Below are 26,486 nucleotides of genomic sequence, written 5' to 3'. Positions count from 1 at the left end.
CACCTTCCTGGGCCGACGAGCACCTATCGACGAAGTCAGGACGCGCCTCGTCCGACGGGCCGCCCACCGGCTGGCCCCAAGCACGGTCACCGTTGAGAGGCCACGGTGAAGAGGTGAGCGTCTTGTTTTTTTTTTGTTTTTTTTTTCTTTTTATAGGTAATTGCGCGTCAGGAGTGGCGTCGTGGGCGGACGCCGTGTGCGAATCAGTGCGCTGGTACACACCTTCGCACCACCAATCCGCATTACGAACGCTACGAAGAGTGGTCTTTCTTCTTTTATTTTTATTAGACAAGTACTCCCTGTGACATAATTTAAATGAAAATATAAATAGCTGTATTCTGGATAAAGTCTTGGAGCGGCCGGCACAAAAGACCAGCATCTGTCCATTTGCGAAGGTGAGGCGGACGGCCGGGGTGCACTAAAATAATTTACTCCTTTAAAAAACGATAAAGGGTGGAAATCAGTCTATAAATCACACCTCTATCAAAAAGGTTGCATGGGTGTGAGTTAGGTACATTTGCACACTTTTTCGTTTTCAAGGGTGTTAATTATATTTTATATTGTGTTGGCCCAGGCTTCGTACATGGCCCAGGGCTGTTGGCCCAAGCTTCGTACAGGATGCATATCTCTGAGACAGCTGCGAGCGTTTGACCATTCAAGTTCAATTGTATAGGCGTCTGTATAGGACGCGGCGTTGGCCTCGTTTGTTGGTAATGAACAATAATTTTTGTCATGGTGGCCGAGGGTGCCAAGCGAATGTGTGCGCGATAGACAGATGTGTCCAGAGTGGTTCGAACTCCCTTCTCCTGACAACGCAAATCTGAATGTATGACTACAGTCACGTCGTCTGAATACATAAGAAAAAATGTGTCGGGGATGTTAGCGAGTTGCCATGCCAGGGGCAAAAGGGCAACATTAAACATTATCGTCCCAAACCCGAACCCTGGGACACTCCCCGTTCCACAATAAAGTGGCCCGCGCGTTCCTTACCAAAACGAATCGAGAAAAAATGGTGATCTAGGAAAGACTGACACAAAGTTTTATGTTAATGCGTAAGCATTCCTTGGCGAGCACCCCATCGAAACCTGTCTGTCACGCGAAAAGTGTAATGCATCGTGTCTGCACAAAAATGCGTAATTTGCGAAGTTAAGACATTTAATCGTTATAATAGTATAAACGTAGATGCTTGGTAGCTTTATAAGCGATAATGAACAATCGAAACCAAAAAATAATGTTGTTTAATGCGTAAGCCTTCTTTGGTGAGTAACCCGGCAATTTTGTTAGCGAAATCGTGTCCTTAACGCGAAAAGCGTGACACCTTACCAATAAGGATACTCAGGGCTCCATAGAAAATACATGGTTCTAGAAGCCTGTAGTAGGGGTGAGCCAACTTGAAATATGGGGGTGGGCCAACTTGAAATTTAGGGGTGGCCAAACTGAAATTTGGGGTGGGCCAACTTAATATTAAATTGGAGTCGGGCCAACTGAAGTTTGGAAACAAAAGCAAAAACTAAGAAACAGCCGGCCCGAAGAATGCTTACATATTATTAGACAATTCTCAGAATTTTTGTATAATTTTATTGCGATAGCAATTATATGGACACTCCAAGCGGATTTCTGCCGTCGTCGTCGCCGTCGCCGTGAGGTTCCGTATAAAGTTCAAGGGCGATAAAATCGTCGCCGCTCGCTGTCTGCTGTATGTGCACGTGAAAGCACGCGAGGGACGCGCGCTTTCACGGGGAGCGACCGCACGGCGGAGAGCAAGCGCGACGTCTTCCGTGGCGCGAAAGGCCATGGGCGGATGGGAGGGAGGGCGGGGAGGCAATGTTTAGCTGAGGCACCAAATGCCTATCTTGCGACCGGGCGCAGGGGGAACTGGAATCTCGCAGGCGAAAGGAGGAAAGCGGGAAGGCAGCACGGGAGGGAGGGCGTTCGGCTTCTGCTCTGCGAGCAACTTGTACTTTGCGCGGCGGCCGGCGGTCCCGTGCATGTTATCTTGAAAGCGATCTGAAATACGGCTCCTACCTTTGTAGGCGCTTTGCTTTCGACGCTCAGTTTCCGTTGAAGCGATAGACCGCACGAACCTTCGCTCCCTGCTGCTGGCGTGCTCGCTCACGCCAGCGTTTTCACAGCGGTTGTGTGTGGTCATCGAGTGTGATCTATCCATGTTTGCTTGTGCGCGCTGACATCATGCTTGTTAATTCAGTTATAAGCGAATGTGTCCAAGTTTATACAGCTGAGAAAACTACTATCCTTTCTCCGTATAGCTCTCTACTAATTTGCTATCGCAATTGATGCTTCGCCTTTCGGGTGAAACTGCGACATTTTTTATGGTAAGGTTATCTAGAGATTGTAGAACAGGCATCATCGACATTACCTTGACGTCACGACGCAGAACAAAATGTGCTAACGTTGTGTAGCAATTAAAAAGACTAGATAAAATTACTGGCTCTCCCGTAATCGGAGAGTAGAAGTAAGCATGAAATGACTACCGGCAAAGCAGATTGGTTGGAGGTAATACTAGCCACAATCTTAAATGGCTGTAGGGTATGTTCGAAAGGCGCAACCCACCACACCACACTGCACCACACCGGAGCACGCCATACTGTGCACTGGTCCATGTGGACGCTGCCCAACTAGAAGAATAAAACCGGCTGAAGGCGGCACGACAGGCAGCGAAAGACGCCAGGGAGACAAAGCGCACTGCCCAGCTAGAAGAAGAAAAGCGCCTGAAGGAGGCCTCACGCTGTGTGGCGCCATCTTTCGAGGCGACACAAAATCCGCGCCGCGGAACTCATGGACCGCTGACGTTGAAAAGAGCACAGGCAACCCTTCCTCAGCGCCAAAAGATGACAAGTGTGTGGTGCCTTGTATCAGGCCTTTTGAACGTCGCTATTAGAAATGGCAAATAAAACTTCAGTGTACTAGAAGTTGTAGCTTGATTGACTGATGTGAATAAACACTAGGAAGAAATCGGAAGCACCATTTTTTTTGTAACTTGTTTGGGCAGTAACTTGGGTATGTAATGAAGTCCTGTACATAAGGGTTGAGGGCCACAGACCGCATTTTCTTAACTTTTGACTGGCTGGCTGGATGATCTCGTTTTGTTCTCGCAACGATGCCCGGATGTTTGAGTTTGGCTCAAGGTCACTTGAAGGTCGCCGACAACGGGAGCTAAAAGCATTTCGTGCTTAAAAGTAAACAAGAGCGCCGCGCGCGTTTCTTCAAACTGCGCTCGCTTGCGACAGCCATAACGATCACAGGAATGGATGGAGCCATTCAGAGAGTTTCTATGAAACTCGAGTTTCTATGAAAATCCATGGAGCCAGTGGATAGTGACCTCATGACGCTTCATCCTCGTGTGTACGGAAAGGGAACCACGGTTTGTGGAAAGAAGTATTATGGTAAACGACTTGGGGTGCTCAGGCGATTGCCAGTATTTTTTCTAATGTTTAGAGGGTTTGAATTTTCATTTCCGTCGAGCTGAGTCAAAGTTTGAACTTTTCAGTCAAGTTACTTGTGTAATTTAGCCCAAAATGACCATTCAGTATTTTACTGAAAAAAATATCACAGCATATCCAGGGGGTGAATGATGATGAGTGGGCGAAGCTCCGGAGGGAATCATCGGATCTCCCGCTTAAGGGGACGCTAGCACAAACGCGTTAGAAACGTGCAGTACTCTCTAGTAAGGGGGAGCGGCCACAGCGTCTTACGCAGCCATTTACACATGCCGGAACGTGCACCGCGTTTGCCGACGCCATCACATGACTGCTGAGAGAGTATACCCCCCGCATTCATAAACGCTCCTCGACTTGAACTTGACTTGCCACCGCCTTGGGCAGCGCGTTCGAAACGCGTTGAAGGTAAGGCGGAGAGGCCACAGCGTCTTACACCAGCTTCTTACACGGGCCGTAACGCGCTAGCACAAACGCGTTAGAAACGCGCTAGAAACGCGGCCTTTCGTTAATGTTGGGTATTTATTGCCATCGTGGTGCGTGCGTCTACGTGCGCTTCGTGGCGTAGTGGGCTAACGCCGCGCGCTCGGAAGCGCGGAGTCCCTGGTTCGATTCCGCGCTACGGACACAACTCCGGAATTTTTTTTCTCATTGTTCTCAGACTGGTTACACACTACTACTACGACGACGGGGACGGAACGGGTGCCGCTATAAGGAGCTTCGCTCCTAATAAAATTAATTTTATTTAATGATAAAGACATGACAAGTCGGAAATGTCGTGCCATTACTCTTTTAACCGAAGTGTCGGATCAGCTGACATCGAGTGAACAGAAGTGAACTGTAGGCGGTACTGACGCTGCGTTCTTAACATTGTTCGTGGTAACTGTTGCCGGCGAACCGTCTCAGAGCTCGTCGTTCGACAGGGCGGCACCCTTCGTGGCCTCCGGATCGGCCGTGGAGGTCCGCCCAGCCAGTACCAGTCTGTGCTTTCATGGGACTAAGCCAGATGGAGCGCCACTTTCCCGCTGACCTTTGACTTCGGTCTTGTTCAGCCCAGTCCTTAAATAGGTAAGACAATTTTGCTTTCTTGTCCAATATGTGCGATAGTAGAGAAGCGTCAGTCACTTATAGATCAGTAGTTCACACAAAAGAAGGCAGATTCCACGCCCTGTGGTTATCGATGTTTTGCGAAGCAGTGTGCGGGGTGCCTACCAAGTTAACGAAACGACCATGAGAGCACCAAGACGTAGGCGGCTGTTTCATGGCCTACATGACACGGATGTCATGACATTCTATGTCATAACCTACCATTTATGTTCTTCATACACTGTTGTCATACTATGCCAGTTTTCGTGCATACCAAGTTAACGAAACGACCATGAGAGCACCAAGACATAGACGGCTACATAGATAGATACTATCAAAGTGGCGAATGTTCGCCAAGAAATGCTTTACATTGAAAAAAATTGCCTGAGGTTTAAATCTTGGAAACCTAGTTATCACGAGCGAAATGTCTGTTTGGGTTGGTTTTACAAAGACTATGCACACAGTGTTTCATTAATGCACGCTTCCGCGCTTGGTAAGCTTCTCTATAACGTGCTAATCTGGCCTACCTTTGCTCCGGTGTTTCAGCAGCCAACTTTGCCTTTGCTTGAGATTTCGCAGCCTGCCGTTGGATTCAGCCTGTCTATTGCGCAGCGGATCACGTGGCGTGACGTCACGCTTGCCACACTTGCGCTTCGGCGGCTCGCGCTCCGGCGGCTCAAGGTCATTGCGACGCGATGAATAACCTTGCGAGACATGGCGTAGTAGAATCTTCGCTCTAAAACTTGGGACACTGCAAATAGCAGAACTAAATCGTTTTGGGACCCCGTGACGACCGTGCACAATGCAGATGTTGATGTTGGGCTTGTGCGCGAACATTTTTTTTTTGCGAATCTGTGTCCTGGTTTGCCGAATGACAGAAAGTGCTGACATCATATGTACCGGCATGGATTCCTAGATTGGAACCTTTGTTACACATGCCAAAATTCTAATAATATGTAGTCGGTGAACAACGGCATACGGTTCATATCTTAGCACAGCATTGCTGTACTGTTTTGAGTCTGTAAACAGTGTTATATGCGAGGCAATAAAAGGGGTAGAAAGTCGCGGTGGCAATTAGTAGCTATTGCGTGGCGCTGCTGTAAGCGCGAGGTCACGAGTTGGTATCCCGGTCGCGGCGGCTTCATTTGTTGGCACCGAAATGAGAGAACGCTCGTGTGCCTATAATTAGGTACACGTGACGGGTACGTGACGTGTTCTGTGTTATACGGGCACAATCACAAATAGTGCGCGAAAGGGGAACACCACCTCACCACTTTCGTATTGCACCGAACGCTCAATAAGTTAAACATTCGCCATCAACATCACTGCTAATCACCGTCAATTAACGCAAACGTCACAGAAAACTTCGCTTACACCGACTGCCACAGTATGGGATCTGCATATTTTTAAGGTGTATGCATTCTTTGGTGAGTGCCCCAGCAAAACCTGTCTGTCACGCGAAAAGTGTAATGCCTTGTATCTGCTCAAAAATGCCTAATTTGCGAAGACATTTAATCGTTATAGTAGTGTAAATGTATATGATTGGTAGCTTTATAAGCGATGAGGAATAATTTAAACCAAACATTTCGTTTCTTACTGCATAAGCCGCCTTTGGCGAGTATACCCCAGCAATGTTGTTTGCAAAATCGTGTCTGTAGCGCGAAAAGCGTGACACCTTACTCACAGGAAGACATAGGGCTCCATAGAAGATGCATGGGGAAGCATATAGTAGGGACGGGCCAACTTATATTCAGGGGTGGGCCAACTGAAATTAAGGAAACAAACGCAAAAGCTAAGTAGTAGCCGACCCAAAGAATGCTTACGCATTAGTAGACAGTTCTTGGAATTTCTGTGTCATTTCCTTTCTCTCTCTCTCACTCCTTATAGGTGAGCCGTATCGGAGGCCGGGAAAAGCGCAGGCTTGTGCTCACGGCGTTGACGAGAGCGCCCAGAGCGCAGGCGACGGTAGACGACGTCCGCGGATGCACCCAGTATGACGCCAGTGCGCGGACGACGACGACGACCTTACACGGATCGCTTCATCTGAGCCAGAAAGAGCGCGCCGGGAGAGGGCCTTGAGCAAGCCGGACGACGCGGGTGGTGGTGTGCGACTGCAGCGAACCCCAGAGGCTGTAGAGGGCAGGTGAGTCTATAGCATAGTGGCATACCTGTGTAACTCAAGCAGGCTAGGAGACGATTTGTCCCAGCCCCGTTTCTAAGGGTATGCCAAAATTGTCATCATAGTCGGCCATCCCCAAGAAAGGCACGTTTTCATCAGTCTTTCACATTGCATCATATGGAGTGCGCGCCCAGAAAAAGGCAGGGTTGAGTATGTGGAAAGGTGTTTAGTATATGCTTATACAGCGTAACAAAAATTCTCGGGTTTTTCGTGCCAGAACCGCGATCTGATTCTGAGGCACGCCGTAGGGGGGGGGGGGGGGGGGGGGGGGGGGGGGAGGGTTAATTTTGACCGCATCGGATTCTTTGAACGTGCGCTCAATGCACGGTACACGAGCGCTCTTGCATTTCTTCCCCATCAGTTACCGTGAAATTCACAAAAGTATAGTTTTGCAAGCATATTTGATCAATCAGTGTTCCTCTGTCGTGTCCCTTTGACTGGATCTGCTCAGTGTGTTCGCTTCTTCCTTTTAAGAATCGCTGCAAAATTTCTGTTGTGCTTCTATTGAATGTTTCGTTGCACTCAGTCGACTTTGTGTGGAGGCTGTTCTTGAAGAACGCGCATCATTTTTTTTTGCGCGGGTTCCCTGACAGTAGCAGGAGCAGCAGGCAGAGAGGGGCCCAGCGGCCGCTGAGGCGGCGCTGTCGGGCGACCTGCGTGGCGTTGCGGCGCCATGCAGAGCCTGCGTGAGCTCACGGGCCTGGACCCACACGATCTGACCTCGGAGGAGGACCTGGTGTTGGTCAGGCCCCACGAGCCCCGGCCGTCGCTCGAGCCTCTGCCCGACGGGGTCCGCGAGCACCGCGACGGGGCCTACCTGCGCCTCAGTCGAGACGCGCTGGTAGCAGGACACAGGGCGGGGTGCTTGGGCAAGATCAGCGCCCAGGTGATGAGGGGCTTTTAGGGGGCACGCTAACCGGTTTGGCTATACAGTCGAACCCGGATATATCGAAGCCACGTATAACAGATTATTGTGTATAACGAACAGCAGTAAAATCCCCTTTAAGTTTTTTTGTATATATCGAATTACCTACATATCGAACTTTTTTGTGATCACCTTCAGATTTGATATATCAGGGCTCGACTGTATATCCATCTTTTTAAATGTGGAGCATGTCGTAAACTAAGGGATTGGGTAAATTACGAATTCGAGGGGTTATAGGGCTGGTTAATCGCCGTCTATTGTGGACGCGTAGTCCGTCGTAGCCCGATGTCATTATCAATACACAGGAGGGACATTAAAATTCTAGACTGTCCGCATACACCTCCTTGACATACTGGAAAACCTTGAATTCGGAAAATATTATTTAAGGGGACCTTAAAACTCATTGAAAATAGGTGTGCTCTTTGAATTACCTGAAAGCTTGACTTGGGGGCGACTTTTGAGCAATAAAAGTAACAAACTCTGCATAACGGGTATATGTCACGGACACGGTCTATCCGGAAACAATGCTAGGTATTTTCCTTTCAGAATGTCGCTTAGCTATGTAATGTGGCGTTTCTTTGGCTGCCTACGACAGGCTTGTTTGAATGGCCGTTGCCATCCTGCAGCTAGACGAAGCCAGACCAAGCGACCAAGCCGTACCACTATTTTTTTTTTTTTGTTGATTTGCTAGTTGGTTCTCGCCGCAGCCATTATGGCTCCATTATCGAGCCCTAATCTCTAGAGATGCCTGGCGAAAAGTAAGTTTAAGCCATGACGAGTATTTTAGTCTGAAGCCGGACAGTACTAACCATCATAGAAGACGATTGGCACTACTACAATGGGAAAGTCAACGTTGAAAAGCCACCTGAAGAGTTTGAAGCTGTGTCTAACTCTCCAGTTGCTTAGCTGCAAGAAATTGCAGCTAATTAAGAAGGAGATTTCACTTTTTTTCCAATGTGTGTGTATGAATAAGGTGTGTTCTCGCTCATTGAATTATGGCCTTTGGCATCTTGAAAATTTGAAATCCTTGAATTGTACTTGCAAACTCTGAGTGAAATGTTCTGTTCGAACAGAACATCTTACATTTTACGGTACACCGGAGAAATTCACGGCTGTAACAGCGCTGGAAGTGACATCATGTGCTTGTATTGCTCGACCGCAAAGCGTTAGGAATGTTTTAAGATGAAGCATTCTTTAGCCACAGCCCTGGGCTTTGCGCATCGTCGTCAGCGTTGCCTCCACGCCGCTCATGCATTCGCGCCGCAGTCAGTTGTGTTGTAGGAGGTGTTTCGTCATGGCATCATATATTCTCTCCTGTTGTATACGCCAGATGGCGCCTCTAGCTTGTAAACGTAAACTGTAACCTATTACAGTTCACAGAGAACCGGACAGCGAACGCGCGCAGCAGAGCTAAAGGGGCTGCCTGGTTTATCGGCCACCCATCAGGCTAGTTACTGTATAGGTTCCCTTTAGGGACCCTATATGGAGTCTAAACTGGAAGCCTGTATGGAGGGAACCATAAAGGGAGCAAACACAGTGACTCTGCATCAGGCCAACCATCAGCGCCACCAGGCGCCGCTGATGTCAAGCAGATCATACAGAAGTAAAACTGTAACGAAAATATATCAGCTGGTACAATGACGTTGGCAGCGGCAAACAGCGTTTAATGAACTACTTATTCAGTTTCCCCTTCTGCGAGAGCGATGACGCAACACAAAACCGCCTGTAACGTGTTGTGGTTGAAGAAAGCAACACAGCTAGATGACGCTGCCAGCGCCGCTGCAACTGATGACGCATCTGGGATTCCGTGAAATGTAATAAATTTGTGGAATGAATAAAGCGAGTGCTTTAGCTTGACCGTAAACGTATTAACCTTCCGGAATACTGGGTTGCTGGCGACGTGAACTGAAGCAACAGTGGGCCTCTTCGATTATCCGTTCCTGACAGTCCCGGACTGCCCGAGACGGTGCTTTCAGCCAATGAGCGTTGCGTATGCAGTCTTTCGGACAGTCCGGAACTGTCAGAGATGGATAATCGAAGAGGCCCAATGCTGGTAGCGGCATCTAGTGACCCTTTGTTCAGCCAAAACATAATTAGGTGTACTCGTAGAAGAAAGAAAAGAAAGGTTGCATATCAATGATTACGTCGTTGTAGAAACCCTATATCAGCAGCTAAGTAGATTATACAGTAGTGAAAAAAAATTACTCCATCTCCCGCTAACGGGAACCATGTGTGGATGCGAAGCAGCGAGATGGTTAGCTTGAGCGGGAGATGGTTTCGCGGCAGCGGCCCGAGCGCTCATCGCGGCGCTGCACAGGAGAGAGAATGAGGCGTGCGCGCTCCGTCATTTTCATACCGCGGAACTACCGTGGCGCCCCCAGCGGAGTATGCAGCTGTCGCACCACCTGTCGAGCGCGCCGCTCCGGATTCCTAGAGGAGAGAAAGGGGGGGGGGGAACGTAGGAGAGAGAGGGGAAGGGGACGCGCATGCGCTGTGGAGGTGTGGCACGCGGGCGCCGCTCCGTAGAGCAGTGTTGCCAGGTTTGGCTATATATATAGCCAAATTTGGCTACAGGAAAAACTTTTTGGCGTCGACATGGACGAGTTGGCTATGTGGCTATATTTGGGCTACTGAAAATCTGCGACTTGGCTTTGTTTGGGCTAAAAGTGGTGCCCTAATCCACGCTCCAGAGGTCGCTTTGATCGGGTAGAAGCAAATATCGAAGGCTTTGTTTTAGCTGGCCGAGCCGGCAGCGCGGTAGTGCATGTGTGTGCGCGAAATGACCCCCCCTCCCCTTCCCTTCCCTCTCTGCGCCGTTGTCTGAGCCGGTGGCTTTGATCTTTGATGCACTTAAGCTTACACCCAGCTTGACCGCTATGCAGCCGATCCCCGGGCATGGGGACGAACCTTGGAGTAGTGGGTTTTTCACAGTACACTGTACTAACATGGGTATGCTCAGAAAGGGAGAGCAGTAACATAGGATCGGGGCCGTCGGGCGATCGGGGCGCCGACATGAAAGAATGGAAGCACGGGTGGATGACATGCCCAAGTGTGTTAATGGCCATGTCTTGATTCTGGATGAAGTATCGCGCCGGGCACAGCTTTCGACCTACTCCACGTATCTCGCGCGAAGTTTTTTACATCCATTTTCCTTCATCTGCTAGATAAAGTTTTGTTCGGGCTTACATTCGAGATTCATTTCGATAGGTTGGACGTAAGATCGGATCCTCCTCAGAGAGGAGAATCCAAACATGGGGAAGTGGGCCAAGTATGCAAGAACGTATAAAAAATAATGGGAGCAAGACCATGAGCCAAAGGTTGGTTCTGGTGCTTTTACTTCTAGATGGTTTGCCCGTAATGTCACGGATGCAGATACTCATTTGGATAATATTGAAACATGTTTGCCATGATGACATCAGTGCACCACGTCACATGAACTTCACCCACCGTGTTAGCTTAGCAGATGAGGTGTCGCGCTGCTGGCTGGAGGACGCGGGTTTGATTCCCGGCCACGGCGGCTGCATTTCGATCAAGGCGAAATGCAGGAACACCCGTGTACTAAGATTTAGAAGTACGTTAAAGAAACAGAGGTGGCCAAAATTAATCCGCAGTCCCCCACTGTGTCATGCCTCCCTAACATATCGTAGTTTTGACATGTAAAACCCCGGCAATTATTAGAGAGCTTTAGAATAGGGGCCTCAAACTTTTGGGGGCCCCAAAGAAATAGCGTCGAAGCCACTGCGCATGCGCAAGACGCAAACTGTGCTTGGATTTTACGTCAGGCACACTATTTCAGCGATTTAGCAGGAGCCCAAAAGATGCTCCAAAAGCTTTTGTCAACAAACATGGCGGCGCCCATCGAAGCGACGGCTCTAACCTAGCACCAAGCTGGGCTCAATTCGTGGTAACGCGTGAAGTTCGTAAGCTATGAGAAGTGATGGCGGTTATCGCTTTCTCTCAACTAACATGTGTAATGAGGATTGATTCATTAGACACCGCTGATTCCGAATTCATGGCTCGTAGGCCTAACACGGATAGACTTGGCTGCGTGAAGGTACGTAAAGTTGGTTACTCAAAACTAACCGCAACAAGTTGCTTGCAGCTAATAGAATTAGTTCTAAATTGTAATTAAACACGTAAATCTAAATTACTCTTATTGTAAAATGTTATATTTTATTTTAATAAATTATGACCCAAGGCTAACACCCGCAAAGCTCTTTGGGGCCCCAAACGTTGGGGGCCCCTATTCTAAAACTTTATTAGCACATCAACATGATTTGCTTTTTGACAGTAACCGGTTTTCACAGCATAATCACTGTTATCAATTTGTTGTTTACCTTTGCTCTTTGCGTGCTGTCGCGGCTTTTACCATTTCGAGTGAGTTATGTTCGGGACGTGCTCATCGCCGAAAACGACTGCGCGCTTCTTACACTGGTGTGCCGTTTTGCGCAGCAATCTTTTAAAGCTTCGCTTATGCCGATTCAGAGAGCGAGTGACATCTGTTGTCTGCCAGTTTATTTTAACGCATGTTCTTGCCGTGCTAGAGACCTAAGATGGCGGCCAGGTTGATGTAAATGAACAGTGTATAGACCATGTACCAGCTAACCCGGGCCAAGCTAATTAAAAAAAGTGAAAACAAGATAGGATGATGAGACAAATAACACGAGATATCATAGCGCGAAAGACTTGTTTTAGCTCATAAAAAAGAAGCCGTGAGCACGTCGCAGATTGCTGGACAGCTGAACTTTTACGCCGTAGGCAGAGATGACGTGAGGGATCGATGATGGTAAACATTATTTTGCGTTCACGACAGCTAAAAAGCAGAATTTGTAGTTAATATTATTACTGTAAATAACTAAAAATAATAACTTCGTACTGTCATAAAATAAAAGCACCGATTTCGCCCTCTGCAGCGATTCGCTGGAACTTAAGAGCTTCCGGGCCCAACAAAAAAGTGTTCTGTGCAAGCATGATGTCGCTGGTGTTGATGTCAAGGGCCGACCGAAATGGCGGCACGGACATTTTGTTACACCGAGTTGTGCAAAAAAAAAAAAAAGGATTGCCGTAGTCGAATGTGAAAATGTATACACAAATAAAACTGCAAATAATAATGGCTATATTTGGCTACGAAACTTTTTTTCACTTTTTTGTGTTTGGCTACATTTGGGCTACAACTTCTCTAGCTTTTGGCTACGCCGCCTCGTCGAACTTGGCAACACTGCCGTAGAGTATTCCTAGAGGAGAGAAAGGGGGGAGCGTAGGAGAGGGGAGAGAGTGGGAGGGGACGCGCATGCGCTGTGGGGGTGTGGGACGCGGGACAACAGACAGAGCCGCCGGCAAGAAATGCTTCGCATTTAAAAAGATATTTTGAATTTGGGTCCTGTGAGCTAAACTGCTCAGGACGTAGGTGTTGCGTTATGCCCGACCACTAGTCTAGGGCACAAGTCTCTTGAACACGCACTGGCAGGTTACGTTATTAACACCACGGAGCCTACCAATTGTGCTCCTATTCAAAGAACATATCGCAAGGAAACCGTTTACATCAACCAGTGTGTCAAAGTACGTGCACGCTGGTGAGAGAAACTTTTAATGAAACGTGGAGTGGTTAGCCGATGCAAGAGGCTTGCCATGCTCTTACTGGTTTATTATGTAACAAGAGATCGAAGGACGAGCGAAAAGAACGAAATTTACCCAGGAACTCTTCTGGGTCAATTGTCTAAGTATGCGTAAGCATTATGCCACTTGTTCATCTCCATGCAGCCCGATGTCATTATCAATGTTACGAAATTTGATCCGACCATTGTAAACCCTTATCAACCCTTATCGGTCGTTATCAACATAATCAGACTAGATCCGACACTCACAAACTCTTATCTCTTGTTATCAACCTTATCGGACTCTATCTGAGCCTTATCAACCCTTATTGGTCGGTATCACCATTATCGCAATCGATCCGATCCTTATCAGCCCAGTGCTAACGTTTTGTCAGTGAACAAAACGTTATCCGTCCTTGTCCGTTTGGCTGCACCACAGCCACGGATAATGTTTCGTTTATTGACGGTGCACATATAAAGCGCAGGTCGCGGTGTTCGCGGGCTGCCCCCGCTTCTGCTGCTCCCGTCGCTTTCGGGAGGCAGTGGCGCAGCTGTGCTCCCGCGCCGCCACAGTGGTGCTGGTGCACAACTTCAACAACCTGTGGGACCTTCTCGCCCTGTTCCCGGCGCTGGACACCCTCTACCTGCTGCACGACCTCGCGGTGCACCAGCAGTACTTGACGCCCTCCGCGAAGGACGACGGGCTGCCGCACGCTCTAGCAAATGGCGAGTCGGGTGACTGTGTAAGTCACGATTGTCTCGATCTTGGGTAATCGGATCGCGGTCCGTATTACATTCGTGTTACGCGTACGCTTCTGGGGACGTATTCTCGGACGATCGCGCTTTCGGCGACAGCGCTTTCAGTGCTCATTTACTGGCTGGTTTAGCAAAACCGGATGAGCTGATTGGCTGGTTGAGCACTGCGCCACGCGAAGGCGATAGTACGGCCGAAAGTGGTCGTCCGAGAATACGTCCTCTGATCGCGATCGGAACCGACCCGGATCGGATTTTTCGATCGCGATCAACAATGGTCGCTGCTACACGGTCCAACGATCCGGGTCGAGTTATTATCGTCTGCTGATCGTCTGAATTTTCAGAACTGCATAATGCCTTGGGTGCAAATGCATATTTGCTAAGTATGGGTAAATTAGGAAAATATTTGATTTTTTACAGCTGACTATTGGTGATAAAAAAGGTTTTTAAACGTTTTTTCATTGAGGTGCCTGCACTATTTGTTTTTAGCTTTTTCGGAATACTGCGCTAGGGGGCGCAGACGTTAGCCTGCGATCGCGATCGAGAAACATGATCGCAATTCACGTAGCACGATTCGACAGTGTCCGTGTAGCAGCACACGGTCCCGATTGAGCTTAATCCGGATCGGCGCCGATCGCGATCAGAAGTGTACGCGTGACACCGGTGTTACAAAATACACCTTCTGGAATCGTGTTACCAGGTCAATATAAACCGGACACGAAGTGTTGACTCAGACACCACAAAGCCCTGTCTAATACAACTAATTAGTTCTTTCTTGACGTTGTGTCGCATTTATACATGTGCTGGTAACATACCGAGAATGTAGCAACCAACTGGCCCGTCTAAAGGAATCGTTGAGAAATAGCTGACGCAAGCGGCTAATAGTACCAAAGCAGTATAGGATCAGCCACAATATACATACACAGAAGCGGAGTTCTTCAGTTCTTCGACGTACGCAGATGCGGCTCATTTTGTAACGCTACAAGTATTCAAAAATTGTGCAAAAGCAAGCTTTAACTGTAGCACGTACGCATGGATACGCCTAGTGGTAGAACGCCCGCCTCGGCTGCGGGAGGCTGTGGGTTCGATTCTCACCGCCGCCGGCCACCCACTGGTTCAAAAGGGTACAAGCGTACCCCGGCCTGGCGTTCGGCTTCCTTCAGGGGTGATACGCTTGGGAAAGGAGCCTGCGCCCTGAATTCCTGTCGAAACCAACGTGAGCACGGAAAACAAGTGATGTCTGGGCCGCTCCCATGGCGGTCATTTCCCATGTGGCGCCCCAAGCACCTATTGAGGTGGGGGCACCTTCGGGTTGAGGTCAAACACCCCTTTCCAAGCGTTGAGGTCCCATAATGGCCGAGCACCAGGCCGGGAGCGCGCTTGTACCTATTTTACCGGTAGGTACCCGGCGGCCGCACTTGCCTCCCACAGCCGCGGCGGATGCTCGTCTACAAGGCCGTTTGTGGTTGGACAAGAGGCGCCCAGAGACAACAGCTGAAATCTCTATTGGGCCCTCTTTCGAGATGTGGACTCCCACGACAGCCGAGCACCAGGCCAGGGGACATCTCTACCCATGAGAAAAACCGGTGGGTTCCCGGCGGCACCGGGATTCACCGGGAAACTGTAGCACGTACGCATGGAAAACGTGTAAAAATCATTCCATATATTTTTCTAAAATATCGAATGGCTCTTTCGAAAACGTTTTATGTAAAAGTTACGGGTGCATAAAAGATTGAATTTGCAGGCGCCTGAACTAGATGGCACCACCATGCTAAGGGGCGCTCGTGATCGCGTTGATTGCGCGTCTCGTCTGAATAGCAAATCGTCATCTGCGCATGCGCGCTTGCGCAGAGTAGCAACATGACGACGTCTTTGCGGTTGTTGATTTCAATGCATGGGTGTTATGGGGAGAGTTTCCTCTGGAGTTGTTTATATTCACTCTACGCCGCATAGAAATAAACCGGCACTGGCAACTCCCGCCGAAGTCCGGCTCACGCCATGCCGTGGTATTGCCAGTCGCTCAGTCGTTCTGCGTTGGGTTCTCCAAGCGCGTACGGTGAGGACAACATCGTTACAGACATACGCACAGAGGATAAGTAAGAATATGCGGACGAAGTGATTCGGTGGCGCGTGTATGCCTGTGAGGTCATTTGCCGCTTCATTTTTGAGCTGTCAATGACTAGTTATTCTCAAAGGCGGATTGTTCGCTCGCGCCCCGCTACAATTGTCATCTGCGGCTAATATGGCGCGAATCACCGTGAGTCTCACTGAGGGTCGTGAAACATTTAGCTGTTGTTCTCGCTGCTTCGGATTTGCAGCGAGACTGCTGGACTTTGTTGTTCTCTTTTATACAGCGTAAGCTGTTATGGCCTCATTCCAATAGCCGTTTCTGGTCGCGATGATGCAGCCGCCGCCCCGTAACCGCTATCGCCGGAAATGCGAAAAAAAGTACCCGCTCTCCGCCGGGATCGAGCCCAGGCCCGCTGCGTGGGAGTCGGATACTTTACCACTGAACCACGCAAGCGCTTGTTGTCAGGCAGAAGAAAAATTCCCTTTATACGCGCCCTATAGGCAAGCGCGCAGGCGCAGACGACCCGAGCCTCCGCCAGTATGGTGGCCCATCTAGTTAACGTGCCTGCAACCGCCGCGTGCGACGAGATGCGATTCAGACGAGGCGCGCAATCAACGCTTTCCCCATGTTTGATGTGCGTCACGTATCTTAGCAAACATCTACAAGGATTCCACAGCTACCTTGGTTCTCACAAGAAAAGTAGAAAGATACCTATCAAGAAAGGGGTCAGGCAAGGAGACACAATCTCTCCAATGCTATTCACTGCATGCTTAGAAGAAGTATTCAAGCTGTTAGACTGGGAAGGCTTAGGAGTGAGGATCAACGGCGAATATATCAGCAGCCTTCGGTTTGCAGATGACATTGTCCTATTCAGAAACAATGGAGACGAATTACAACAAATGATTGAGGACCTTAATCGAGAAAGTGTAAGAATTGGGTTGAAGATGAATATGCAGAAGACAAAGATAATGTTCAATAGCCTGGCAAGGGAACAAGAATTCAGGATCGCCAGTCAGCCTCTAGAGTCTGTAAAGGAGTACGTTTATCTAGGTCAATTACTCACAGGAGACCCTGATCACGAGAAAGAAATTTACAGAAGAATAAAATTGGGTTGGAGTGCATACGGCAGGCATTACCAAATCCTGACTGGGAGCTTACCACTGTCGTTGAAAAGAAAAGTGTACAATCATTGCATTCTACCGGTGCTAACATATGGGGCAGAAACTTGGAGGTTAACAAAGAAGCTCGAGAACAAGTTAAGGACCGCACAAAGAGCGATGGAACGAAAAATCTTAGCACTAACGTTAAGAGACAGGAAGAAAGCGGTGTGGATCAGAGAACAAACGGGGATAGCCGATATTCTAGATGACATTAAGCGGAAGAAATGGAGCTGGGCAGGCCATGTAATGCGTAGGATGGATAACTGGCGGACCATTAGGGTTACAGAATGGTTACCAAGAGAAGGGAAGCGCAGTCGAGGTCGGCAGAAAACCACATGGGATGATGAAGTTAGGAAATTTGCAGGCGCAAGTTGGAATACGCTAGCGCAAGACAGGGGTAATTGGAGATCGCAGGGAGAGGCCTTCGTCCTGCAGTGGACATAAAATATAGGCTGATGATGATGATGATGATGACGTATTCTGGGTACCTCTTCGATACACGTTATGGCGTCTCCTCGCAAGGTACGAACCGCTACTGAATAAGCGAATCGTAGAGCTACGTGCGCGGCTACAACCAGGCATCATCGGGCTCAGCAGACTGCTGTGCAGAGAGCATTACAAGCCGCAGCTCGCCGTCGACGCCGGCCGGACAGTTCAGATCGTTCTCGTCAAAATCGAGGCGAAGACACTTTGCTGCGAAGACCTTGTGCGTGGTGCCGAAATTTGAGCTACTCTTGCGCCGCTCAACCAGTTTACGCTGTGACTGTGCTGCCTGAGCCGCGCAGACCTGTGACTTTTTTTTCTTTCCACGTACGCGCACACGTGGGCTGTGACATCAGGCCTCGCTGTCGCCGGTGCGTACCAGTCTTCGGCTCTTGTACGGTGACTGCAACGCCCTGCGCCTGAACCACCTGTTCCTGGGCACCGGGGCGGCCTTCAGCCTGGCGGAACAATGCGCAAAGGTGCGGGCTGTACTCTTTATTTCTGCCGTTTATATTGTCGTTGACTTCTTTATGCGACAGCAATTATATGGACACTCCATGCGCATTTTCGCCGTCGTCGCGGCCGTCGCCGTGATGCTGTGCGCGCGAGTGCGAGTATCGCGCACGCAAGGGAGGAAAGCGGGGAGGAAGCGCGCCGTCTTTAGTCGCAAGGAACCGCAAGGCGCGCAAGGAACCGGGCGGAAAGGAAGGAGGGGGGGAAGGGATAACAGGGCGTTGTACTCTGGCAGCAACTGAGGAGTGTGCGGCCGCGCGCGGTCGCGCGGGGCTTATCTTGAAAGCTATCTGCATTAGGGGCAGAGTCTAGGTGCGCTGACGGCTCATACCTTTGTGCGTGCTGTATTCTCGCCGCTCAGTTTGCATTGAAGCGATAGGCAGCAGGAAGGTCACTTCGCTCGCCGCCGCGCTACCTCACGCCAGCCTTTTGACAGCGAGTGTCCGCGGTCATCGAGTGGGATGTGTTCATGTTGGCCTGTGCGTGCTGACACCATGCTTGTTAGTTTAGTTAGTAAGCGAATGTTTGCAAGTTTACACGGTCGATAAAATACTGTCCTTACTTCGTATAGATGTCTACTAATTTGCTATCGCAATCGATTCTTCGCCTTTCGGTCGTAACTGCGACTTTTTTTTGACACACGCGCGCATACGCTCAAAAGCACACACCACACGCTGACGTACGTACATACCCACCCAGGAACTTACGCCGAAATTTTCCTGAACCAACACCGAAGGTGCAACTCGTAGCGTTCTTCATGTACGCGTATATTGTGTCGTGCCATTCTTAAGTTTGTACTCCTGTGTAACTCCATTTATTATCAAATTTGGCACTTTGGCCCGAAAGGCGAACCATAAGACGACGATAGCAGGTCTTAGCTTTGCGCTGAAGCTCCTCGGACGATGTTCTAAGAATGTCGCCGCAACTGCAGCAGCTCAGCAGAAACACCGCCAGGACAGCTACCAGGCGTCTCACGACGCTGGCATTATGAGGAGCGCAGCCAGCCTTGCTGCAGGCCTCGCACCTAGAGGGAGCACGAGATGAAACCTAAAGAAAGTTAGACAGTTTTAGAATAAGCGTTTGCGCAAGAAATCGTAAACGCATTACGTACGTTAATAAATAGTGTAGTCCTCACTGCGCATGCTCCGTACGTTATTGCTTTTCGGCGTTTTACGTACGCTATGGTAACGTACGTTATTGGGCGAGCTCAACGTACGTTATGTATATACATCCTCTATGAGATATAGCGTACCCAACCAACATGGCGTAACCCAACATGGCGGCACCCATGGCACCCGCTTTAGCGGGAATTCTCGTGATGGTTAAGCTGTCGTTATAGTTTATCGCCAGTAACTATCGAGATCAGCTTTCGCTTCCTCTGAATTCTCCTGAAACGTTAACTGTGAGCGCATAATTCGTCCGATTTCTGAGATGGTTTGGCGCTTCCCGTGTCTGTAGGCGTAATGAGACGCGTCCACATAGAAAAAACAGTATGTCGGCTAATGGAGTGTGTTGGCTTGGATATGTTTGACACCAGGCACCAGACGGCGCCCTGTCTTCTTACAATAGAAAGGAAAGATTAAGGACATGTATAAAAATGCTAGAGTGAAACGCATGTATATAGCATATAGCAGGCTCGCTGACTATAATTGTCACCGCCCCGTTTCAAAGGGGATGCCAATAAATCATCATCATCTTCTTCTTCCTTACGTTTGCGTTACCTTACGCTATACTAATTAGACAGTTTTAGAATAGCGTTTGTCGCCTTACGTACGTTAAACGCAAGCTCCTTAATTTGCGGGCCGTTACGGTGCGTGTCCGTCCCTTCAATGCCTTTAGTTTACCGTGAAGTAAACTATAGGAAACTCGCGTAAGGAAAACGTTAAAAAGTTGTCGCAGTTTCACCTGAAAGGCGAAGCATCAATTGCGATAGCAAATTTGTAGAGAGCTATATGGAGTAATGATAGTAGCTTTATCATCTCTATAAACTTGAACATGCAGCAGCACCGGCCACACGTAGAACTTGTCGACGCCGTCGGCGTTTTGCCCGCATTCGCACAAAATGCGTGCGGCGTTGGTGACTGCTGCCGGAGCCTCTGATATAAATAGGCACTTGGTGCTGCAGCTAAACGCCGCCCCCCCCCCCCCCCCCCCCATGGCTTTTCGCGCGTCGGAAGAAGACGCGTTTGCTCTACATATATGGTGATTGTAAAGGAGGAAAGAGACGCCTAATTCTGAAGCCCTTAAGGGAGCACGGCGCAGAACGCGCGTTTGTTCTCCGCCTTGGGTTCACTCCCCGTGAAAGCGCGCGTCCCTCGCCCTTTTTCACTCGCACATACAGCGTTCGGCGGCGCGCGGCGACGATTTCATCTCCATTGACGTCATACGGAACCTCACGGCGACGGCGACGCCAACGGCAGAAATCTGCTTTGGAGTGTCCATATAATTGCTATCGCAATAAAAACAGAGCGCCGTTTTGTGTCTCGTGTCACACGTATCCAAGCCAAAACAGTCAATTTGCAACCATCCTGTTGTTGCTATGTGGACGCGTCTCGTTGCTCTTACAAACGCCGGAATCGCCGAACGATCTCAGAAAGTGGACGCTCATAAGTAACGTTTCGGGTGAGTTTCGAGGAAGCGAAAGCTTATTTTTTTAGTTACTGGCGATCAACGAGGATGAGAGCTAGCGAAGCTATCACGAGAATTCACGCTGAAGCGGGAGCCATGTTCGACAACGCTATTTTTTAGCGCGTGTAAACATTACGAACGTTAAACTCTCCAAATAACGTGCGTTATCACAGTGCACGTAAACCACCGAAACCAAACAAAGTAGGGAGCATACGCGGTGAGCGGAACGCTATTTCTTTACGTACGCAGGGGTGGGATTCCTGCGTCAACTGCGCCATTTTTGATACAAACGCAAATTTCTGCGCCAACCTGCGCGAAACACAGGAAATGGTTCAACATTGCGCCACACTCTGCCAGAACAGCTCCGGGATGTGTGCTACATGGAACATGTATACGGCGCGCGGCGACGATGTTATCGCCCTAGGACTTTATACAGAACATCTTTTCTCCCTTGCGCGCGCGAGATTGAGCCACCATCGTCGGCTGACCCTCGCATGCTTTCACTCGCACATATAGCATACAGCGCGCGGCGGCGATATGTTATCGCCCTTGGACTTTATACGGAGCATCACGGCGACGACGACGGCGGCGGCAGAAATGCGCTTGGAGCGTCCATATAATTGCTATCGCAATAAAATGACAAACAACGCAAACGTCAAAATTCCGAAACTGAAGACCACACGACTCTTAGATCTGCGAGCAAGCGCTATGGTGTCTATTTTTCCGTCCTTGTCTTTTTGTACCACCCTCATTTTACCACTGATGACGTCGGCAACATAAGCTGCAGCCTAAAAAGTAACCAAAGTGTGCATTGAGTGTGAAAGAGACGGAGACGCGAAAGGAAACGTCGAGCGCTAGTGACAACAAACTGGGAAAAATTCTGTGACTCCCTGGATGGTACCCTGGGCACAGCCAAAACATGGCGAATTCTCAGAGCAATTATAGACCCACAAAAAACCAAAGGCGAATGCCAAAAGTCCCTGGAAAGGCTACTACACACCCTCCCAGGAACAAACGAAGACATCATTAAGGCTCTACACCTCAAATGTTACGGGGACTTTACCCCTATACCCCCATATGAAGAAAATTACAATGGAACCCCAAACCCAGAGCTAGACGAGCCCATCACGGTTGCAGAAGTCAGAGCGGCTATAGCAAGCTCGACACGCAACACGGCAGCCGGGGTGGATCGTATAACTAACGCCGTCATCAGAAACATGAGCGACGCAGCCGTAGTCGCTCTCACAAAATTCGTAAATGACCACTGGTTCAAGGGAACCGTACCGGAACAGTGGAAGCATGCGAAAGTAATCATGATACCCAAGCCCGGGAAGAAACTGGCGATAGAAAACTTGAGACCAATCTCGCTTACATCCTGCTTAGGAAAGATCTTTGAGCGAATAGTAAACGTCAGACTACAACAGTACCTGGAAGAGAGTGGGCAGGTGCCGGATACCATGTACGGTTTCCGAGCTAAGCTCTCAACCCAAGACATCCTCCTCCTACTAAAGGAAGAGGTACTCACTAACATTCCGAATGCAGGCGAACACGTTATCCTAGCCATAGATATCAAAGGGGCTTTTGACAACGTGAGCCACCAAGGAATCTTGGAAGGACTAGCAAACACCAACTGCGGTGAGCGAACGTACAATTACGTACGAAGCTTCCTAAGCCAAAGGACAGCAGAGCTAAAGCTGGGAGAGATCGAAACTGCAACCTTCCACCCCCCGAACAAGGGGACTCCTCAGGGAGCGGCAATCTCACCCACTCTTTTCAATATCGCCATGATTGGCCTGGCCAGAAAACTCCAAGACATCCAGGGTATCAGACATGCTTTTTACGCGGATGACATCACGATATGGACAACCAAGGGCTCCTTGGCCGATAAGAATGAACAGCTCCAAACAGCAGCCACTACAATAGAGCAATATGCCCGCCAAATAGGACTCCAGTGCTCACCCGACAAATCAGAAATCATAAGAATATGGAAAGGGAAAGGAAACCGAGCGGTACCCACGGACCCAAACCTACGCATAGAAGTCAAAATCGATGGACGCAACATACCCGAGAAAACGACTGTACGGATTCTAGGGATGTGGCTCCAATCCAATCACAGATGTCAACATGCCCTCGCCCTCCTCAAAACAACGGCCCAACAAATCGCCCGAATGATAGCGCGAGTCACAAGCAGAAGAAGGGGCATGAAGGAGGGAGACACACTCCGCCTAGTAAGGAGCCTAGTAGTCAGCAGGGTAACATACAGTCTACCCTACTACAACCTAACTAAAGCGGAGAAGGAAAAAGCAGATGTAATCATAAAAATGGCGTACAAAACTGCCCTACGCCTACCAAAGAACACTCCAAATGAGAAACTTCTGGCCCTAGGACTTCATAACACCTTTGAAGAACTAGCCGAAGCTCAACTCATCTCGCAGAAAAACCGGCTCCTCCAAACACCCACAGGCAGGAGCGTGCTTGAGAGACTTGGTTACAATGCCCAACTCCAAGCCCACAAACAAACACAAGAAATACCGCGCACCATCAGAAGCGGGTACCAGGTAACCCCGCTTCCCAAAAACATGGACCCGAACCTCCACCCCGGCAGGAGGCAGGCAAGGGCCCAATACATTGAAAGGAAATTCGGCTTCATGAATGCAGCACGATTTACCGACGCCGCACTCTACACAGGCAATGCTAAGAAAGCAGTAGCAGTGGTGACTGACTGCAGAGGAACAATAACCTCCAGCGGGTCGATATCCCCCAGCTCCATCACGGAAGCGGAGGAAGTCGCCATCGCACTCGCTATCCAAGAGGGAAGGAAATCAATGAAATCGCTGACAATCCTAACAGATTCGCAAACAGCATGCAGGAATTTCCAAAGAGGAAGGGTTGGTACGAACGCACACCGAATTCTCACCAAACTCAAAGAAGAATGCCAAAAAGAATTTATCCAAACGATTACATGGGTACCGGGACACGAAGGGATCACAGGGAATCTACATGCGGATAGAGCAGCCCGAGGATACGCTAACTACCGGGCCCTCAACACATCCGCTGTAGAGGACCTAACGCCCATCGATCCCGATTACTCGACTATATTAAACTACTATAGAGGGAATCGTATGCTCTACCCACCGCCCCACAGAAAACTAAAGACTGAAGAGGCCACCGATCTGCGTAGGCTACAGACAGGCACCTTCGTCAGCTTACATAAACTACACAAGATACACCCCTCAGCCTTTAGAGACATGTGCCCATGGTGCGGGTCAACACCAACCCTGTACCACATAACATGGGAGTGTACGTCACACAACATCGAACCTCACATACCAAATCCAAATAGAGATCAGTGGGAGGCACTGCTGGCCAGCTCAGACCTAGAGGACCAGATCCTCCTGGTCAGAAGAGCTAACAGGCTTGCGGAAGCCAGCGGAGCCCTGAAATAGGGGCCCCGACCATAGATAAGCCTCGCATGAGGCCAGCTGAATAATTTATTTTACAATTAAGTTTATTCACTCACTCACTCACTCGAGCGCAATAAAAAGAACATTTTCGTCATGAGTGCGAAGCATGCTGCAGATCGCCAGCGTGTTGGTTGGCTCGTAAACGAGAAGTGGAGCAGCGACGCTTGGCGGCCATGTTTAACGATGAGTGGACGAGCACTTTGAGAAGAAACGTGAGGCGAAGAGGCATCGAGTGGCGAGTGACGTTGTATCGCGTCTCGTTTAATGTTAGCGCGACCAAGTAGCTCGATACTTGTGCGAGACACTATATGTGCAAGGCGAGTTTGTTTTGGCGCGCAGCGTCTGTGCTTCGTATTATATGGGCGAACTACGCTGAACTACGGTTCGATCCGCCGCGGTATAGCCCAATAATTAATAGACAGCTTTAGCTTGTCCGGTAATCGGGTAAACGGAGGCGGACTGGGCGTTGGGGCGGAGGCGTAAACGTAAGCGGCCTGTATGGTGCAGCCACCTGGTGGCGCAGAGCTCAAACAGACAAAACGGCTAATATTGCAGTAACCAAGTGTATTCCACATCGCTGCTGGTGCAAATTTTCGGCAGCAACACGATTACGCCACTGGCGAAAATTTACACCAGCAGTGAAGTAGAATACACGTGGTTACTGCAGTATTAGCTGTTTTTGTCTGTTTGATCTCTGTACCACCAGGTGGAAGCATCATGCTGCCACCTGGCGGCGCAGAGATTACGTTTACGCCTCCGCCCCAACGCCCGGTCCGCCTGCGTTACTCGATTACCGGACAAGCTGAACCTCTCTAATGGCTATGACGTTGGGCTGCCGAGCTCGATGTTGCGGGTACGACCCAGGCCGCAATTTCATCGGGGCGAAGTGCGAAAACGCTCGTGTGCTTATAGATTTGGGTGCACGTCCGAGAACCCCAGGAGGTCAAACTTCATCTGTAGTCCCCCACCACGGCGTGGGTTCTGGCACGAAAGAGCTCCAAATTCAATTTTTTAAACTACGGTGCAAATTGGACATGTCGTCGGTGTTTCAGCGCTTTAAGTGTGTACTGAGATGAAGCCACGTCGAGCTTCGTGGCGTGCTCCACCTACGTGGGGATCATTTTTAACCTTTGTGCAATTAAAAAAAATCGCTTGTTGCAGATTTTAGTCCTTGAGCTGGATTGTACAGAAAGGCGGACATTACTGGCACGCAAAAGTCGCAATACATATTCAAATACTTGACGAATATTTACTAATGAACTTCTTAGTTAATACTTTACAACACATATTGCAGTTTACGAATTGTAGCTGGGAACTTTGCCAGGAGGACACACTTAGTATGGTCCTCCGGAATGACATCAATTTGGAGATACGCTCCATCAAACTCGCCGTAAAAATGCACTGTTGATCCGTTTACTGTTTTACGAAACACCTCTTTTATGTATTGAAGCACAAAAGTAAATGGAACGCCCATGTATTTCGTCCCACACTTTCGGAAAAATTATCTCGAAACTGGCGTCATCTTGGAAACTAATTTCAAGTGGATAGAAGCCGAGGATAGAAGGCGAAGCTATCTTGGTCTCATGCTAGATACTTGGCGGTGGGTAGATACCGGACGCTCCTTATTTGCGAGGTTTTCAGTGAAATAATGTTACGCAGCAAGCACAGCGGCAATCGATGTTATGCGAAGCATGTTGCCGGTAGCTGGCCGCAATTGTGTGTGTGTGTGTGCGCGCGCGCGTGAGAGAGAGAGAGAGAGAGAGAGAGGGGGATGACGGCGGCAAGACGATAGCGACGACGACAGTATGACCGTCTTGGTATGACGACTGATTTATTGCACTCCGGCGAAGAAACGTTGCTACCTCTTCCCTTACGACCTGGACGTGTCCAGGTCAATGTCACACAGCGTCTCAGAGCGCCAGCTATACCTCAAAGGATTGGGGAAAGCGGCGCGCCCCCATTTTGACGAGCAACTTCGTATATAGTTTCTTTCTTTTTATGCTTTCTTTTTTTCCGCAGCTGACCGAGCTGGAGGCCAACATTGTGGAGCAGGCGACCGGCGCATCACCAAAGCTCCCCGAGTTCGATGCGGAGGCCGGAGCCCTGCGGCAATGGAGCAGCCTGGTGCTGGGCTGCGCGCTACCCACCAAGGAGGTGAGCGCGTCTGACGACGTG

The 26,486-nt window shown here is 49.4% G+C and overlaps 1 protein-coding gene across 1 annotated transcript in view; it reads left to right on the top strand.

Annotated features, from left to right (window-relative positions):
- Positions 1 to 4,123: 4,123 nt before the first annotated feature.
- LOC119464028 (uncharacterized) overlaps positions 4,124 to 26,486 on the top strand; it is a 56,830-nt gene continuing 34,467 nt past the window's right edge. Inside the window, exons 1-6 of the mRNA XM_037724847.2 lie at positions 4,124 to 4,523; positions 6,429 to 6,684; positions 7,314 to 7,606; positions 13,725 to 13,982; positions 18,063 to 18,185; positions 26,331 to 26,465. Of these exons, the coding sequence (XP_037580775.1) occupies positions 7,394 to 7,606; positions 13,725 to 13,982; positions 18,063 to 18,185; positions 26,331 to 26,465 (729 nt within the window). The 5' untranslated portion in view covers positions 4,124 to 4,523; positions 6,429 to 6,684; positions 7,314 to 7,393. The remainder of the gene's footprint in view (positions 4,524 to 6,428; positions 6,685 to 7,313; positions 7,607 to 13,724; positions 13,983 to 18,062; positions 18,186 to 26,330; positions 26,466 to 26,486) is intronic.

This window comes from Dermacentor silvarum, chromosome 9 (assembly GCF_013339745.2).
Source record: "Dermacentor silvarum isolate Dsil-2018 chromosome 9, BIME_Dsil_1.4, whole genome shotgun sequence".
Lineage (NCBI taxonomy): Eukaryota > Metazoa > Arthropoda > Arachnida > Ixodida > Ixodidae > Dermacentor > Dermacentor silvarum.
The sequence above is the reverse complement of the archived record's forward strand: the minus strand, read 5'-3'. Positions and strand labels throughout refer to the sequence as shown.